The sequence below is a fragment of the Aythya ferina genome (genome assembly GCF_964211825.1).
Source record: "Aythya ferina genome assembly, chromosome: 1".
Classification (NCBI taxonomy): Eukaryota; Metazoa; Chordata; class Aves; order Anseriformes; family Anatidae; genus Aythya; species Aythya ferina.
This window is the reverse complement of record NC_140296.1, coordinates 86212387-86229032: the sequence shown is the minus strand read 5'-3', so window position 1 is coordinate 86229032 and position 16646 is coordinate 86212387. Positions and strand designations below refer to the sequence as shown.

At 40.0% G+C, this 16646-nt stretch overlaps 1 protein-coding gene across 10 annotated transcripts in view; it reads right to left on the bottom strand.

Annotated features, from left to right (window-relative positions):
• Window positions 1–10340, bottom strand: part of GK (glycerol kinase) — a gene marked incomplete at its 3' end in the record, with an annotated part of 34913 nt that extends 24573 nt beyond the window's left edge. For 6 of the 10 annotated variants that reach the window (XM_084517150.1, XM_084517153.1, XM_084517154.1 and 3 more), the window contains exons 1-6: window positions 9768–9956; window positions 3881–3954; window positions 3148–3254; window positions 2504–2581; window positions 1423–1502; window positions 268–405 (exon numbers count right to left, since the gene is read on the bottom strand). In XM_084517150.1, coding sequence (XP_084373276.1) covers window positions 268–405; window positions 1423–1502; window positions 2504–2581; window positions 3148–3254; window positions 3881–3954; window positions 9768–9941 — 651 coding nt within the window. In that variant the 5' untranslated portion in view covers window positions 9942–9956. Of the gene's footprint in view, window positions 1–267; window positions 406–1422; window positions 1503–2503; window positions 2582–3147; window positions 3255–3880; window positions 3955–9767; window positions 9957–10122 lie in introns of those variants that run through there. The other 4 variants (XM_084517158.1, XM_084517159.1, XM_084517157.1 and 1 more) reach the window with 3 other exon arrangements.
• Between the last annotated feature and the right edge of the window lie 6306 nt (window positions 10341–16646).

The window sequence follows — 16646 nt, the reverse complement described above, 5'->3', positions numbered from 1 at the left end:
GGATCCCATCTCTCTGCCTAAAGTTGTGCTAAAAACAGGCTATAGGGTGAACTGGTAGGAGACAAAAAATTCCTTTTTCTAGATGAAGAAAAGTATAAAACTGGTCAGCAGATTATGATTAAATATTTTTACAAGCAACCTGTAAATACTCAAAATTTGGTTTTGTCCGTGTCTCCAGGAAAAAAATGCTTTTGTTATGAATTTGTGTGGTATGGGAAATGGAAATTCATTTTACAGAGGAGTAATAATAAACTCGTGAGTACATACCCATATAAGCCATGAATCAATAGTCCCAAACATTGCTCTTCCATTATCAACTGCTTGTCTAATCTCTTCTACATTATCCAAAAGCCACCGAAGTTTCACTGCACTAAAGTAAGTGCTAAGTGGAAGACCAGTCCTAAACTGTAAAATCAAAAACAGAAAAAAAAAAAAAAAAAAAAAACCCACAATCAAAAAAACAGCTTTTAGACATCATACAAAGATCTTTTCAACACATGCTACAGTTAAATATAAAAATAGTCATATCAAATGAAAAATCCAAGACTCAAAATCAGATGAATTAAACAAACTTGTTCTTTTAATAAGTATTAAGCATAAAATGAATCTGAAAATATCAAAAACAAATGGCTAGTGCACTAATGGACAAAGATCAAAGCTGATCTAAATACAGTACAAAGACCAAAGACCAAACAGTTGTTTGCAAAAGTCTGGTCTCATCCATGGTCTCATCCATGACTAGACAGCAAGTAAAATTGATAAAAATGAGCAGCATGACACAAGAAAGATGGATTTTGTATTCTATTTGAACTTAAAAATCAAGTAAGTTTACATGCTCTCTTACATCCACTTTGTGGCTGAAGGAAAATGCATAAAATATAAAATATTTATATAACCGATCAAGGAAAACATGAATCAAATAATTTTGATACCATTCTTTAGGCATTTATTTTCCAAATTCTTACCGATACTCTTATTAAGAAAAAAAAAAGGACGAATTTGCTTTTCATAAAATATCTCTGCAATTCTCAGACTGGTTGTAACTAAGTTAAATATTATGGCATATGATGAAAAATGATAATATTTCACATCAGTAAATGATTTTTGAATATTTTTCTATTGGATCTTATTTTTTTGGTGTGATATTTAGTGAATGGATAGGGAGTACTCAATTAAGTCTTACAAAGGGTTACCCAATTCTCTAGTAAGAATATGTAACGAGTATTAAAAATCTATTTTGAGTCTCAGATTAGTATATAGTATTATGCATTTTTAAAAATCATTTTACAGCTAAGAAGGAACTAGAAGCTACAACTGACTTACTTTGTAATGGGGAATTTTTGGTCAAAAAATCCATAAAACGTTATACACTGTAGCAGTAAGTATCCAGCTGCTATTTAAATAGTCTGTAATATCTCTCACCTTAAAAAAGGATTTGTTGTTTCCTGGAATTCTTTTAAGAAGCCTTTCAACTGTTGACTGGGTTCTCAGGTCAAGCCACACTACAAACATGAATAAAATGAATTAATTAAATGATCTAACACACCAGTAGTGACATATGTAAGCTGCTTTTACAAAATTAGAGCTCTTGGCAGTAAATTCCTGTCTTTATTTATTGCCTTTTTTTTTTTTTTTTTTTTTAACACAGCTGAAAGAATACTGTATTGCTATTCCATTTTTAACACATGTTTGTGGGGAAAAAAAAAAAGCTTGGATGCACTCATTTGATTTAGAACTAATGATTTGAAAACTCAAACAGGATTTTCCACATAATGGAATATATACTTTTCTCTATGAGAGTATTAGCAAATGACTAATGCTGCTTACTTTATAGCAGATGAGTGTCATTAAATTGGAAGGTCAAAACAAACAGCAGGTTGATTATTTACTATAACTATGAAAACTTTGAACTGAAGCGCTATGCCAGAGCTATCATAGTACAGCTGAAGATAAAGCTGTAAACAACAGAGGAAAATACCCAAGAGTCCTGATCTTGCAATGATACCATGCTAAACTAAATTGCCATAGGCTAAGACAAACAATCTAGACAATTACCATTTCTCAGCTGTCAATCTCAAAAGCCAAGGTAAATTAAAAATACAAATACAAATCAGTATTAACTAAATCTACATAACGTGTTTCCTTTAAAGTTAAATCAAAGTTAAATCAAACTCTGAAAATTTAGTAATCTTCATTTTAATGGAAGTGGTTGTGCATAAGTCAGGACTTCATGACATGCTAAGGATGTACAAAACCCCTTAGGAACACTGCTTTTTGTTAAAAGACTATTAAGTGATTTATTAAGTTATTAGGTATTAATTAACAGAATAGTCTTTTTTTAATTGCACTTGCATATACAAACACACAGCAGATGACACAGATCTCAAACACTCAAAGAAGTCAGTAGGCTATATCACAATGAGATCTGAAAAGAACTAGGAAAGCATTTTTCTACAACACATTCATTCTACAAAGTTACATATTTAGGAAGTATAGCAGTTACCAATTGCGTTATAAAGAGGTTCTCCAGTGATCTTGTCCCAAACCACTGTTGTTTCCCTCTGATTGCTGACTCCAATGGCTTCAGGACAAAATAGAAAGAAGTATCCTTTTCAGAAGGTTTGTTTTCCTCTTTTTGGGGGTGAGGGAGGGAAAGGAGAGGTGGAGATGAGGGACGAACAGGTAAGGAGAAGAGGAAAGTAAATGGGAAATAAAATGCTTCCAACTTTTTCATGTTACAGTCTAGAAAGATTACTTCTATTAACTGTCGATTCGTCTTTTACTGCTTAACTTACATGCTCTAAATCTTTTTTTTTATTTAGCTCAAACTGAGACAGCACCAACACTGACAGGTAAACTATTTTTCTCCCAGTAACTCCTAAACATTTTATATTTCAGAATTTCTTCATTCATTGCCTGCCACTGTGATTTTGTAAGATTGTTTAAGTCTACTCTGTAGATTTTGCATTGCTGATATACACAAACAGCCTCTTTTCTCATTACTCCTCCCAAACAAATGACTCTCAGTAAGAGAACATTTTCTTTGAGGCTAGTGCATACTTTCTCCTTATTGACTTAAAAAATAATCTGACTTGCTCAACTACGAGCATATTAAAGCCATGAGTTACACTTAAGAACTGGGAATACCTTTTATGTTAGTGATGTCTATGTTCAGTTGTTGCAGTTTCTCACAGGTTCTTTCCACACATTCATAGACAGACTTTAAGATTTCCTTTGGATCTTGTTCCACCCATCTTTAATAAACAGTCAATAAAAATGCACGTTAAAAAAATACAGTTAGGAGAAAAAAAATCAAGTATATTCATTTTGACACAATCATAATTACAGAGAATGTTTTACATACCTATAAAAAGTTTAATGATTTTCAAAGCATTTTTAAAGAGTAAGTTGTATTTTCATAGCAAAACTATCTGCAGAAAACAAGAATTTTGTTTTGTTTTATTCCATACAGAGGGCTTTGGAGCAACCAGTAGGTCAGTTAACAAAATGATAGGTCAAACAAACAAAAAACACCTCAGAGAACAAACTGTGCCATCTCTACGGACTAAGCTGAAGAATATGATTAAATTGCAAAAATAACCAGCTTTACCACTTTAAACAAGACCACAAGAAAACGTGTTAATGATTGGTCAGAGTGAAAAACTAAGTATTTTTAGCTTACGTAACACAAAGCACATACTAGATGCCTAAAATAGTTATATTATGCCATTTTTCCTACCACAGAATCATTTATAGCAGATAGTATGTTCTAAATAGTCATTTTAGATCATCGACTTCAGTTTTGGTCATTCATACACAACAATACATATGCTCTACTGAAATGTCCATAAATGAATAAAAAGCCACAGAAAATTCATACCCTTCTTTAGGGAATTTCTGCTGTATCTCAACCTGATGGTGACTCAAGAGCTCCGCTGTTTTTGCATTAAACACCTGCAAATAAATTACACAGTTTAATTTTCTATGAACACAGAAGTTTAAACAATGATAAATAACATTTGTTCTTTGGAATAAATACAGTGAAGTTATAATTGATAGCCACTTTCTCATGTATCAACAACTACAAAAAATATCCATAAGCAGCGATCAGGTATTAGCATTTATGCAATATTTTGGTAAGCTTTGCTGTCAATGATAACTGCTGAAACCCTGATGTTCAGAAATGTTTTAGTTACATATTCGAATTGTAGAATAGAGCAGGCTGGAAGGGACCTTTAGACACGTCTGGTGCAACCTCCTGCTCAAAGAAGGGTCACCAAGCTGCCCATGGATTTTTTCCAAGCAGGTCTTGAAAACCTTCAGGGATGGAAAAAGCACAACCTCTCTGGAACACGTTAAAAGTTATTTTTTCTATTCTATTCCCCAGAAGAGAATTCTTAAAGAGGTCTATGTTCTTCCTTTTCTGTTGTCACCTGAGAGATTACACAGAAAAGCACCACTGTATTTTTTCCATTGTATTTACTTAGCTCTGTTTCACCTACCAGCTCAGCCTTGACATGAAGCTATCTTAGAAGAGGGTAAGCTCCGTCAGTAACTGCATGCTTGCAAGGAATTGATATAATTGGATAAGAGTCTTAAAATGCTAAGCAATACGGTTAATAGGAGAGATTGAGTCTTGCATGTATGTAGCAAGATATTTATACTTGAAATTCCCTTTATGCCAAAAGCGTAGTAACATTTACTAAGGTGTAATAATAAAGATAGAAGACATTTTATTGAACACAGGTTTAATATGTATGTATGTGACTTATTAGCAATGTTAAATATTCAGTAATCATTCACCATTAATCATTTAGTATTCCTTGAAATAGGAGGTAGCACATAAGGATCCCTACTCTTAGAAGGAAATAAATACAGATTCCACCACACGAGGTCACTCATTAAACCTAGAGTGTGTGACCTGCAGATAATAAAGGGTGAAGCTCTAGCAGAGCGAGGATTTTGCCTCCTTCTAAGTAAGCTGTTCTAGCAGGAATAATTTCTCAACAGAACCAGTAAGACTACAAACGCATGGATTTTTTTCATGTCCACAGAGAAGAACTAGGTAAACACGAACTCCCAGTCCAACACAAACAAAACCGCAAGCTTCTGACATCCTCAACAAAAGCAGCAAACACTCCTTGTACCTCTGGGCAGGGGATTAAAAAGAGTTGCTGAAAACAATACCATGTTATATAGTAATAATAGAATTTTGATACACAGAAGGAAGCTAAACATGAAGGAGACATTACATTTAAACCCATTAGAAAATGGTAAACAAAGTAGGAAATAAGCAGAACACATTGTAGCTCTTGCTCACCCCCACCAGGCTGTGGCCAAAAAGAAAAAACTATCCTTGTTTCTCTCTGACAGTGGTGCAAGAGAAATAGGTGACAATGACTAACACAGATAAGGTCAACACATTCCTGTTGAAACAGGTTTGAAGTGTATTTCCGTAACTACTTTCCCTCCTTTCTAATTCATTAATAGCTGATTCCAGTTTATAATAATGATCTCTCACTTCTCACAGGGGAAAAAAAGTCAAAGTCAGTTTTGTCCTAATTGTATCAGCAGTAGATACAGAATTGTCTGGGCCATTTGGGCATGTAGAGCTATCTTGGGGCAGAGATGATCTGATGGAAGGCAGTGAAAACATCTAGAAATGTACCAAATGCTCTGGTGAGGGATTAAGGCAAAAAGAGTAACACCCTCCTTCCTCTCCCAGCAAATGTATCATACAAAGAAGTAGAGCTAGAGCTTTGACTCAAAACAATGAAGCAGAGAAGGCTATGTAGCTATGTTGTATGAAAGCAAGCAAACAGAAAAGCTGATCATTTAATTCAAGTTGTTTCATCCATGACATCACACTAAGGAGTGCTAACAGTTGCACGGCATTACATTCACCCTTTATCACCTTAGTGGAAAAGAATTCAGATCAACCAGCCCTACCAACTTTCAAAGAATGAAAAAGAACCGTGAGACAAACAAACACAAGGCTTATGTAAGTGATGAAGAAGCTTCATGGCTGAAAACACAATAAACAGTGACAGATTTTACAAGTAACTTACCATTAGTCATAACTCTACCTGCAGAAAAGCTACTTCAGTTAGCCTATGCTGTGTTTTGATGAGTTTATGTTAAGCTGAAACAGCTATGGCTTTGTAGGCCAACACTCTCAAAGACGGAGTTTTGAAATTGCATTGAAATCAACCCAACTGGGGAAAGGATGACAGAAACAATAATTCCACCCTTAGCATTTAACCAGAATTAGCAAGCAGGCAGGCAGATTTCATGAATGAGCATTTTAACTCATCTCAGAGAAATTATCTTGCTTGGAAGGCTCCTGTCAAACAGCTCCTCCCCTCCTCCAGAAGCACTTATGATTATGGGAATAAAAAGCAAAACCGTAACCCTTTTAAGTGATAAAAGCTAAGAGTTCACGGAAAAAAAAATAAAGCATTTGCAACATTTTTAACTTTCTTGTTAGCTACACGGCCAATTTTTTTGTTTTTTCCCAAAAAAGTTGGGCTACTTAGTGGAGGAGTAGAAGGGATTCCCTTCTGTAGGGTAAGCTCAATGGATGCTACGTGTTTCCTTAAGTAAAAGCTGGTTTTGTTTACTTAAAAGAATGGTTATGGCGTGACATAATTTTATTTGAAGTGTTTCTTCTGGATATCAAGGCAGAAAAAAAATGTGCACAGGGTGGAAAAAAATAAATCTGTGACTGACTGATAAACCTAGGACTTGGAGTACAGTATGTGTAATTCACTGTATTGACACTTCATCGAATATTTCAATTCTTGCTGTTCTTGGGTAAAATGCCAGAAAGGCTTTACCCAGCAAATACCTTTCAAGAGATCAGGCAGAGCCATTAACTCCTGACCCCAAGGCTTTTAGTGAAAGTAGCAGGTGTTACAATGGATTTTAATGATATCATTCTTGAGTAAAATGGAGTGTGATAGATGCAAGTATTTGATGAACTTATTTGGCAAAACATCTAGATCAGAATTTGTACTCAGGTACAGTTGTTTAGCCTACCCATTTTTCCTCCAGCTTGGTATCTAAAGAAAATGAGCTGCAAGCAATGGGGATGGCACTCAAAGCCCTGAGCTCTCTCCAGTAACTCTGAACCGGTCATCCAAGCTCATCCCAACTTAACAGGAAAACTAAGATCTCACACAAGGAATGACAGTTTCTTTTGCAGAAGAAAAGATCCAAATAAAGGTCCTCTGAGGGCAAGGCGACAGCATAAGCTAAAACTGTTTGTGTGCATTGTGTATGATAAGGATAAACAAGGAGTGGCAGTAACAGAGATGCAGTTTCCTCAGTTCTGATGCTTATTTATCATCAGACAGCCTCATTCATGGACGCAGGAGAATCTCACAAATCCTGGCTTGCGTCCATACATAGAATCGCAGAATAAGTAATGCTGGAAGGAATCCCTGGAGTCCTCTGGCCTGACCCACTGCTCAAATAATGTTAAATTTAAAATTACACCTGCTTATTCAGGGCCTTTTCCAGCCAGGTGTTAAGTACCTGCAAGGATAGAGATCTGTCTTTTTGGGCCCTGATACAGTGTTTGAGCCTAGTGAACCTTTTGTTCCTCAATTTATTTGAGGTTTATGTTGCTGTAACTTGTCTTTGTCGCCTGTTTTCTTTTTCTGTGCTTCTCTGAGAAAAGCCTTGTTCTGTTTTCTCTACATGCAGTGTTTAGATAGCTAAAGACACCCCTTCTATGCCTCCTTACACTTGCCCCAGACAGACAGCCCAGGGTCTCCCAGCTTTGCCTTGCATGTCACGTGCTGCAGCGCACAAACCACATTAGAGACCCTCTGCCAGCCTAAGCTCAATTTTTTGGACTCTGTTCCTTTGGGCGGGGGGGGGGGGCGCAAAACCAGACACAGTGTTCTCAGTGCTGCCTTGTAAGTGGCACATAGACAGGAATAATTAGTTCCTTTGATCTGCTGGCTGTACTCTTCTTAACATGGTTAATCTTCACCGCTGCAAGGACACACAGCTTTCCTATGCTCAACTTGCTGTCCAGCAGGACTCTGGATCCTTTTCCACCAAGCTGCTTCCAAGCCTTCTGTCCCAAGCGCTAGAGTTTGTTGAACTTCATAATGCTTCTGACAGGCCAGTTCTCCACCAGGACTTCCAATCAACTGCTCACCTGCAAACTTGAGAGCACATCCTAACCCACCACCCAGGATGCTGATGACAATACCACAGGGTATCAGCCCTCACTACCAACCCCTGTGGAACATCACCACCATTTAGACTGAACTATTGATGCTACCCTAGCCAAGTTTTTCACCCAGACATCTTTAGGCAGATCAAAATCTTGTCCTCTGTTTCAAAAATAAATAAATAAATAAAAAAAGGTAATGGCTGCACAGCATAGACAGGTGAAAAGTAACCAACAGTTTGATTTTGACCAGTGACTTGCCTGGGAACACTAAAAGGGGAAAAAAAAAAAAAAAAAAAAAAAAAAAAAAAGAGATCAATGAGAAAGCAAATGAGCAATGAGAAAGCAAAACAACTAGCATCTGTTAACAGGTAGCAGAAGAGCCAGGGAAACAACGCAGACAAAGGGAACACCACCATTTGTCATACAGCATTTCAAAGAAAAATCTCTTCTAACTCTGGCAATCTCTTTCCTGTATAGGATTATCCAGATACATGTATTGCTATCTGAGTGACTGATGTGGCTTGTAGCAGATCCCTGCATGCTTTGCCCTCTGCCTCCTTACCCCATGTTCTAATTTTAATTCAGTGACGAAATGCATTTTTTGCTCAAATTCATCCAATTTTATTATCATAACAGTTTGATTGCACCGTCAAGGTAAAAGAATTTAGAAAAACTGAGACTGAAGATATGAAGAACTGAAAAGAACGATAGACACTATATACTTTCTTAAAAATAATTAAGTAAAAAGGTATGGCCTCTTCTTTATTTGAGCATCTGAATTCCTGAACAGAAACATACCTCATTTCAGACAAAAAAAACCCACAAACAATTAAATAACAACTGACAGTATAAAAACTGCTGATGAATGCAATTAGTGCAAGGAAATTCTTTTTAGAAGAACTTGTACTCATAAAAAGATCTTGAGTATGAAGTTCAAAGTGTCACTTTCAGTTCTACTAGTACTTTCCTTGTAGGCTAAGAAAAAGAGTTAACTCAGCTGCACGTGTAAAGCAGACAGAATTTATTTTCAGGCATTACAGGGAACTTTTCCAATTATTTTTTTGAAAAGGGCTCCTGACTGGCATTCCAGATAGCCCGCTGGTGTCATTTGTCAGTTTGGAGTTTCTCTCCACCCCTATATCTCTGCTTTGTCATTTGACAATCCCATGAAGGTCGTGATATTGAGAAATAACGGTAACACAGGTCAAGATACTCGGTCTCCTGCTTTGTGAAAGAAAATTCCACATGGGGGAAGCATATCTCATTCATCTTCCCAGTTTAACATCGTGCATATTTGGCAACATTTCCTATCTGGTTGTTACCTCTACGTAGGTTCCAGAACAGAAGCTATCACCAGGGTCTATGTCAAATGGCTACAGCTTACTGACTAGGAGACAGGACAGCATGCATAGAGATTTGCAAGCAGGAAGCTGTTCTAGTAAGTTAGGGAGATAGTAATGACATTAGTTACCGTCTATTGCATAATATGGAAATGACTAGAGCCTTAACCTAGGGAGCTGTCATTAACCGCCCCATCCTTAAACAAACCCGTCCTCCCTCGCTGCTCAGCCAGGCCCACCTTCCGCAGGGTGGGCGAGCCCAGCCACCTGAACGCCGGGACGCGCTGACACCGAGCCCGGAACTGCAGCAGCCGCCCCAAGAGGCCCCCACAGCGGGCTGGAGCCCGGCCGGTGGGGTTTTTACACACGGTATCTCCCCGCGGCCGCCCGGAGGGAGCTCCATCCTCCTGCATGCAGCAGGCCGGGGGGCCCTCAGCACTCCCCCCCCTCCTCATCCTCCTGCGGGGGCGGCAGCCAGGGCAGGGCGGCGCTGCCCTTCCCCAAGGGCGCAGGGAGGCTGTGGGGGGGGGGGGACACCCGGCGCAGCGTCCCCGCCCCGGCCCCCTCCCCGCGCGATCCCCGCGGCGTGCTCACCAGGAAGCGGCTGGAGCTGGTGCCCTGATCGATGGAGCCCACCAGCGGCCCCAGCGCCACGCGGTCCGACGCGGCCATCAGGACCACCACCAACAACCTCCCCCCCCCCCCTCCGGCTAACGGCCGCCGCCCGTCCCCGCCTTGCAACGGCCGCGGAGCGGGGAGAGCCGCTCAACGGCCGCGCTCGCGCTGCCCAACCGCCCGCCCTGCGGCGCGTGGCCACCGAGTGAAGCCGGCGGGCGGGGCGGGGCGGGGCGGGGCCGCCAAAGGGGCGGGGCCAACGGGGGGCGCTGCCGCCCGCGTCGCGAGCCCGCAGCCAATCGGCGCCCGGGGCGCGGCGGGGGCGGGGGGGGAGAAGGGCGGGGCCGGGAGGCGCAGGAAGCGGGACGGGGGTGGCGGAGGAGTGGGCGGGGGGCGCGTGACGGGCGGCGCGCGGGGGGCCGTTGGTGGCCGTTGGTGGCGCGAGGGCGGGAAGGCTGAGGCGGCCCCTGGGGGGAGCCCGGGGCGGCTTCGTGTCCCTCTCCAAGCCCGTTTCTGTCCCGTACCGGGCAGCTCCGAGGGCTTCTGAGGCAGCCACCCTCGCCTGGGGCAGCCACCTGTAAAACGTTGGCCGCAACAACGGGGTCGGTGTCGCTTCGCAGAGCTGGTCTCTGCATCCAGCAGAAGTACTGACTTCAATAAAAAACTAAACCCACCCAAACCCCGTGATCTTGGTCCTCCGGCCTTCCTACGTGTCGGCAACTAGTGCTTCAAGAAAAACTGCTGGTGTTGCAAGACCCGTGATGGAGTTGCAAAAGCTAATAAAGCTGACTAAAGCATGTGAGAAGTTAACTAGTGAAATGTTGCGGTAAATCGTCCTCTGCCGGCTCCAATTAAATGGATTTGTCTTTGTTTCCCGTTGGTGGTAGTTGTCCAAAGTTGAGGTATTTTGTCAGAATATGGTCAGACGCAATCAGATTGCTGCTGCGTGGTAATATGTGGTGTGACATCTGATCCAGTGCTTCCATTTTTTTGTGTCTGTTGGCATCAGGGCACCTTGGCATGGATGCTAAGGCTCTTTACTAATGTATAATAGATAGCAAATGACTTAGTTACAGCCTGTAATTACAAAGTCCAAAATGAGACAGATAACAGTTTAGTAAGAAGTTGCGTGCTTTTAAGAGTTAGAGTAAGAAAGCACTTGGAACTGCTTACTAAATGTTATCAAAGATTCTCTATTACCCTAAAATGTTTTAACCATGACTGGCATTTCTTCTTAAAATGTCAGCTACGGTTCAGAGAATACTTAGCTCTGAGACTTTGCTTCTGCAGCCCAAACGGAATGACCCGAGGCAGGTGGTGCAAGGAGGTGGCAACAATCCTCTCTGGCTGTGCAGGAGAACCCTCCAAATTCTCCACCTGTCAACTCTCACAACCTACACTGCGGGCAACCTCTACACTACAGCCACGGGCAGCAACCACAGCTGACTCTAAAAGTTTATGCAGGGCTACACCATCTCCATACAGACTAACAGCTCAGGGAATTAATCTCAGAGGATCTTACTGAAGTCTAAATTCATCAGTATAATTAGTACGATTTTTGTATTTTCTTTTCTTTCTTTTAAAACCTGTCGTATGATGTTTTGAACCTAAATTTTAGCTTGAGGTATGACATAACTGTTTTCAGCAAAGGTTGAGGTCTCTCAGGATCCAGAAAAGGAGGAAGTAATATCATGACTGATATTTATGCAAAACATGAAACACTACTGCACCTATACAAAATTTTAAAAGATCACTGAGTTACAGAATTTTCCTAGGATGTGCAAATCTACCATTTTCTTGGGTATTCTTTAGCAGTGTCTCTGTATTTTCACACACCTGGGAAAGGAGAGATGGAAATGATAACCTGTGCCATTTCTTTACCCTGCAGCAGACTCTTGAGCAAGACAGACAGAAGCAGAAAATTTTGGCAGACTCTAGAAAATAGTGTCATGGAGAACAACTTAGTCTTCCTAGCTCATTCAACAGAATAGAGTAATATGAATATTCAATAGAACAGCGTACTCTTTATCCTTCAATGTTTTTATTTTGATGTTTGAACACTTTTTTTTTTTTTTTTCTTTCCCTGTGGTATTTATTGCTTTATAGTTGAAAGTTGCTCTTTGGAGACCTGTCAGTACAGATAGTGGGCACTGTTCCAAGGAAGCTGTTTGCAGGGGAAGGAAGGGTGGAGCTGCGGCCATACCTCTGCGGTGAGATGGTGCGAGGCTACACGCGGCTCAGATATTGTTAAAGGAATTAGTTTGGTGATGGAAGCAGTGTGCCCAAAGGAGCATGAATATCGGTGTTTCTCCACTTCTGAGTATGTATAACCCCACTGGTGGTTTTGGATATTTTAAGGGAACGAACACGTTTGATGCACATTCATTAAGCACATAAATATTTACAATACATTTTTCCAAGACAAGTAATTTGTTTCCTAAATAACTGTTTTCAATAGCTAATAACACCTTCCCCTCCTCCCACCTTTTTTTTTTTTTTTTTTTTTCTTCTTTTTTTTTTAGTATCAGCAGAATGATGGAGGCATGTTGGTAATTACATTCTGCTCTTTCTGGCTGATTCTTCTTTATTGACCTCAAGTTGAGGACAAAATGTGACCGTGTCAGGCTACTCCAAGCATGTGATACCGTGTGAATTAAAGAGTGGATGCCAGACATCCACATGTCTTTCCATTTCGCCTGTTAGTGACACAGCTCGTCAGGCTGAATCCTGCTGTACCTTACTGATGTCTGATCTTTGTGTTCCTGTAGGAAGAGCTGAAGGGAAATATTTGGAATTGGCCTACAACAGGTGTACACACAAAGTGTGAAGCGTGCCAGGATCATGAGTTATGCTGTTGCATGTACCCTTTTGCCTACTGGGAGCATGAATGATACATGTGAGATTGCAGATGCTTGCACGCTTGAATACATTCAGTATCTCATGCCAGCCCAGGGAGCAAACACAAATAGATCATGACCTTGGTTGCCGGTGCCCTCGCATTTATGGTACGTGGTCTGCAGCACTTGCATGCAGGGAGCCTTTCCACGGATATAGAGGAAGCAGATTAGAACAAGCAACTCTGTTCTCTATCCTAGGCTTATTTTGGAAGGTGTCCACAGTGCTCTGTCACCATTTGGCAAGAACAGTTTTATTGTGAAGCCATGACTGTGGTGATGCAAGATGTCTTGCAGGATGCATTTTACTTCTGACCTGATATTAAACAATAGTTTTCCCTGAATCAGATTTTATATTTAGAATCACTCTCTCACTCTTCAGACCCTGAGCAATCATTGTTGCAGTTACCATCTCTCATGTGGACAAAAGCAACAGTCGGATGAAGTAAATTCACACTTTAAAGACAATGAATGCCACTTTGAAAAGTAGTTCTTAAACCAATAAATCTGTACATGCATAGTATTACTCAAATCAAAATAGAAAAATCAGAAAGAAAAAAAAAAACACCATGATTTTTATATAGATAAAAGTAAACATTCTTGGGAATTAAAATGAATAATTCAGAGAAATATAAATATTCATTACTGGTATAGTAGGTACTCCATGTCTCAACATCCTTAACTCTGAGGTGCTTGTTCTTCTAACTTCCATACAGAAATTATGGCAGCTTACTGCAAAATTAATTCCCAAGGGAGAATGGACACTGCATCGAGGAAAAGCATTAAATTTGAGATAGCTTTCTACTTGTTTGCTGTATTTTGATGGCTTTCTTTTTTTTATCCTTCCTTCCTGCCTTTCTGCCTTCCTTTCTGCCTTTCTTTCTTTCTTTCTTTCTTTCTTTCTTTCTTTCTTTCTTTCTTTCTTTCTTTCTTTCTTTCTTTCTTTCTTTCTTTCTTTCTTTCTTTCTTTTTTTCATCCTATTTTTCCCTATCAAATGAATTAATCTAGTTTGTGCTCCATAAATGGATGATATGAAGGCCACTTCACATAGACTCATCCTGTTCTTTAATTTGACTTTCAAATTAGCAAAGGCAAGGCAACTGCTATTCTTACAGTACATCTTCTGACATGCATCTTTTTTGCACTTGATATTAGCAATTTAAGCTTATTTTTAGAAATATCTATGCACAATGATAAGATTTAGAAAAAAATATATGTTAATATTTCTCTAAATATTAACGTTTGTCACTTTTCTGTATAAACACAGTCTCGGAATGGAAATGTTAGCAGTACACACTCTAGACTCTGGATTCCATCTGTGGATATCAAAAATTCCAGGACAGCTGTAGTGAAACTATTAAGAATCATCGGTGGAAATTGTATGAGAACCTGGAAGCTAACACTACACTGGATTTCAAGAATTTCTGTTAATTCTGCACTAACCTGAGCTCTTGCATCATGCAGAAGAACTGAAAATAGAAAAAGAGTGTTTGAAGTGAGAAGCATCATATAGTCCAGAATGATAGTGTTGATTGAAACATATCATCAAATATATCCTTTTTTTTTGTAGAAATATATTTAATTATATTAAGGAAAATTCGTTTTAGTGTATTTAAGGAAGTACACCCCATGCTTTTGGTTGCAATTTCAGTTTTGTTATTTCATGCTGAATTGCCAAGCAACATTCAGAGAAAGGGCATTAAGAATTTAATACTGATTATTCTATGGTGGTCATGGCATTTACCCAAGTTAGTTAGAAGGCCCCGGGATCCATGTATTTCTTTGTCTGTGAACTTCAAAAGCTGTTGGCGTATTGGCTCTACAAAACCTCTTGCAGCAGTGTCATGCTCCTAGCATTTTTTTTACAGATATGGAGAAAGGTTCAGAGCAGCTGCATTACTAGCCAGTGGTCACGCAGCAAATGCTTAGCAGAGCAGAGGTAAAGGACAGCTCTCTCTCAGGTCAAAAGGCACTGCATTCCTTATCTGCTACATTTCTCAGGAATCAGTAACTGCATTCCTGTTGACCTCAGAGAGCAGGGCTGAATTACCTAATAATAACCAGCAGAGGCACGATTCCACAGGGTAAGCTGAGCCAGAAGCACATAGGTACTAAAAGAATGCATGTTTACTACTGCCATCCAGTTCCTGCCTGTGCACAGTTTCTGCTGCTTGTGAAATGGGTCTGGTTTTTGTTGGATCCCTTCTTGAGTTGTCTGAGCTCATTAACATGGCAGAGAACAAACCTAGACAAAATAAAAGTGGATTGTTTTCTGCCAGGAAGCTGAATTGGCTCGCTTTCTGTGATGAGTGCCAGAGCTGGTGCAAGAGCAGAAATTTCCACAGCTAGGAGCATGGGAAAGGTTAAGAATAAGTAGGAGATGATGTGGAGGAGTCGAAGGACAGGATGAAATACCAGCAATAGCAAGCTTTTACACTGCCACTGCTCATGGACCTTCAACCTCCATATCATCACATCGAATGTCAGCTATCTCTCAGGACATTCTGGAGATATGAACAGCTATACTATTGTCAAGAAACTGTATCATCTGTTTCTGAGAACAACTTTGATATATCACTATCTTCAATTTTACATATATCTACATGAGCTATCACAAAACTAATGTACCTCTGTCATGAAACTGATGGGAGAGCTCGGCTATGTAGCGGTGTTCTGAAGATTCTTCATGCCCTGGTTATATCCGAAGGCAAAATGAGGCCAGCTACCAGTAGCTGGAGTTTTAGGGGACTAGTAGATAATGTATGAAGAGGGGCTAAGAAACCTGTGTTTGCTCAGCTGTAAAATAAATTTGAGGAAACATTTATACTGCTGCCTGTACTGCCGGGTGGGAGGGTATAGGAGAGGTGGATCCCATCTGTTCTCAGAGGTGCATGATGGTAGGACAAGGGGGAACACACACCAATAGGAACACATGAAATTATGATCAGATGTAAGGAGGGGCTATAAATAATAATAATAATAAAAAATTTAAGCTATTTATTTTTTTTTCCCTCACAGTGAGAAGTGTCAAATACTGGAGAAGGGAAGTTGTAAAATCATCATTCAAGATACTCAGAATGCAACTGGACAGGGCCCAAGCAGCTCTAACTGGTCCTGGTTTGAATGGGTTGGACTGGCTAGCTTCCAGAGGCTCCCTCCAGCCCATGTGATTCTGTGGTTCTGTTTTTTTTTTTTTTTTTTTTTTTTTGAGGTTCAGTCCAATGAGCACTCATATTGAGTACCCTTTAACTTGATGACAGGTCCATAGGTACAAGTCAGCTACATACTTTCAGTCCCTCTCTGTAATCTACACAAAGAAATAAGTTGGAATATGAAGTAGAAACAGAAGAGAACGTGAAGCAAGTGCACTGATGGATTACAGATCTCAAAAAAAAACACTAAGCTGCAGTTAAATAACCTCTTTCTTTCCTTCAGAAGTACTGTGTATCAATGTTCATGTGACAGGTCTCGAAGCAGTATCTAGAATATGCTTCAAGCAAACTGACCTCAGGATTGCTGCCACTACCTGAACCATTTCCAAAGACTTTAGCAATTATGTAGTGCTTCATAGTCTAAAGCAGTTTGATAAAGACATCTGAGGGGCGTAT